Raw genomic sequence first — 3,004 nt, 5'->3', positions numbered from 1 at the left:
CTTCCTTTGGGAAGCTTTCTTTGATTGTTTTGGTTGATATTTTCCTATCCCTGGCCTTTGCATTGTGTGACTTTTTTTATAATTACACGTATTACATTGATAATTATTATGTATACTATTACTGATTGTTGGAAACCATGGCCTATTCAACTTGAGAATCTTAATGTCCATTACACATGTGACACAAACAGGTGCTCCTTCGACAGTCTTTTAATTGAATTGGTCAATAAAAGCATGATTTAATAATACATGTAAAGGTTTCCCCCCTTGTTTTGTAGATCACCTGCTTCTTATATGAGAAGTCAGCTCCTATCCAGACTAGATGGAACCAAGAAACAACGTAACTTACTTTGTCCTCTTGGGCCTCACACAGGATCCTAAGGAACAGAAGGTCCTTTGTTTTATGTTCTTGCTCTTCTATATTTTGACAGTGGTGGGCAACTTGCTCATTGTGTTGACTATAGCTCTCAGTAAGACCCTGGGCTCACCTATGTACTTGTTTCTTGCTAACCTATCATTTATGGATGTCACTTATTCCTCTTGCATTTCCCCCAGATTGATTTCAACCTTGTTCTTTGGGGAAAATACCATATCCTTCCATTCTTGTATGACACAGTTATTTATGGAGCACCTTTTTGGTGGATCAGAGGTCTTTCTTCTGCTGGTGATGGCCTATGACCGCTATGTGGCCATCTGTAAGCCTTTGCATTATTTGGTTATCATGAGGCAATGGGTGTGTGTTGTGCTGCTGGTGGTATCCTGGATTGGAGGTTTTCTGCATTCAGTAATTCAAGTTAGCACCATTTATGGGCTCCCATTTTGTGGTCCCAATGTCATTGATCATTTTTCCTGTGACATGTACCCCTTACTAGAATTGGTCTGCACTAGCACCCATGTCATTGGGCTGTTAGTTGTAGCCAATGGAGGGATGATCTGCACTATTGTGTTTGTGTTCTTGCTCATCTCTTATGGTGTCATCTTGCACTCTCTAAAGAACCTTAGTCCAGAGGGGAAGCGGAAAGCCCTCCAGACGTGTGGCTCCCACATCACTGTGGTGGTCTTCTTCTTTGTTCCATGTATTTTCATGTATGCAAGACCTGCTAAGACCTTCTACATTGACAAATCCCTGAGTGTGTTTTATACAGTCATAACCCCCATGCTGAACCCACTGATCTACACTCTGAGAAATTCTGAGATGACAAATGCTATAAAGAAGCTCTGGAGGAGAAATGTCACATGAAGTAGTAAATCAGTGCTTCATCCGTCATGAAGGAAGTAATTTAACATCAGGGCCAATCTCCTCAAATGTTAAAGTCTATTTTACTGTAAATGCATTTCTAGTCAGAGTCAATAAGTAATGTGCAAAGAAATAGTCAATGAAATATTTATAGAGTTACACTAAATCGTAATTGCTGCATTTGCTTTTGTAAGTTTTCTCTCATTCTTATTTTTATTTCTGGTCAGTTTCTCCTCTTGTATTTTCATTCCTGTCCTTGTTAAAATATTTGTTGCTATATAGACTACCTTCTCTTTAATTTGTTTTCATATTAAATTTTTTGTGTAACATTTTACTTTTTAGAATATATTTGAAAGCATAGTAGATAATAATAAATATAAATATAGAATCCTTACAAAGTGGAAATGGTGTGGAATGAACATCCTACTTGTCCCTCACCAGAGTCTCCCTGTTCTTCTATTAGTATCATTATATAAAGTTTGTTATTGTTTCTAAGACTGTTCAATTAATAATCTTTGGGAATAAAATCATATTTTCATATATGTGTTTTTGTCTTTGTGTCTGTGTATAACTTTCATATTTACTAGTCAGCCTTCTAAACATCTTTCTATACCAATACACAGATACAACTCATTTTTAGGTTCCTTGTACTGCCCAAAACTTCTTTATAAAGATATGGTAAAATTAGCGTTTCCAATTTTCATCATGGTTTTTTAAAAATATTTTTCTATGATAAATAGCTCTGCAGTGCAGTCTTTCTGAAATTTTCCAAATATGAGCTTTTATCAGTGGAACTGTTCAATCAATTGGTACATGTATTTAAAATTGTCAGTGTTCACAGTAATTGTCCAAATGCCATCCATGGGCTTATACCATACTGTGCTACTTTCCTCAGTTTATACAAATACCCATTTGTGCACATTCTCAATAACCAGTGCTTGATGAATATTTATGATATTTGAGCATCTGATTGTTAAAGAAATTATATTTCATTTGTTTGATTGAAATTTAACAAATATAATTTAATTTGATTTACAGGTTTAAAATTATTGTCTTTTGTGCATGATCTTTTATTGACTTTTACCTGTTTTGTTTGATTGTTGATCTTTTTCATATGAATTTTTATGATTTCATCATACACTAAAGAAGCTATCCCTTTTCATCTTTGTATGTGTATTATTTTTCCAGCCAACAAGTTTGGATGTTTTTATATCATGCAAAATATTTTTGGCCGTTTGGAAATATTTTTACATATACATAATTAAATCTATTCATTTTTTGACTTTCTAATCTTGCTTAGAAAGTCTTCCTTATTTCAATGTTAACAAAATATTCTTCCACATGTTTCCAACATTTGTTTAATAGTTTCGTGGTTTTACATTTTATGTTGAATTTTGGATCCATCTACACTTTGATGTAAAGACTTAATTAAGGATTAAATTTTATTTATTTTTCTGGGTGGGCATTTATAGAAATGTGTACTTATTTTCCCCACTGCTTTGATATCTTAAGTTTGTATTAAAAAATATTGCATATGCTTGGATCCAATTCAGACCTCTGTTATTTTCCACTTTTTAAAATATTTGTATGCCATTTAAGACATATTGTAATTGCACTTAATTTATGGGACATTTTCATATCCAGTAATTTCTTATCAGAACTATATCTATTGTTTTGTATTTATGTTTTAAAATCTTTTAATAGGCTACTCTAGTAAAAACTATGTTTAATTAATATTTACGTATTATTTGAATTAGTAAGAGCTAA

The 3,004-nt window shown here is 33.1% G+C and overlaps 1 protein-coding gene across 1 annotated transcript; it reads left to right on the top strand.

The window, feature by feature from the left end:
• The first annotated feature begins 322 nt into the window (after positions 1-322).
• Positions 323-1,284, top strand: OR4A47B (olfactory receptor family 4 subfamily A member 47B). The gene has a single exon (XM_038562482.1). The coding sequence runs from the start codon at positions 323-325 to the stop codon at positions 1,238-1,240; it is 918 nt and encodes a 305-aa protein (XP_038418410.1). The 3' UTR covers positions 1,241-1,284.
• The last annotated feature ends 1,720 nt before the right edge of the window (positions 1,285-3,004 follow it).

The sequence above is a fragment of the Canis lupus genome, chromosome 18, assembly GCF_011100685.1.
Source record: "Canis lupus familiaris isolate Mischka breed German Shepherd chromosome 18, alternate assembly UU_Cfam_GSD_1.0, whole genome shotgun sequence".
Lineage (NCBI taxonomy): Eukaryota > Metazoa > Chordata > Mammalia > Carnivora > Canidae > Canis > Canis lupus.
The sequence above is the reverse complement of the archived record's forward strand: the minus strand, read 5'-3'. Positions and strand labels throughout refer to the sequence as shown.

What these genes read in the sequence shown, in the direction of transcription:
- OR4A47B (XM_038562482.1), top strand. Translation starts at nt 323, where the DNA reads ATGGAACCAAGAAACAACGTAACTTACTTTGTCCTCTTGGGCCTCACA.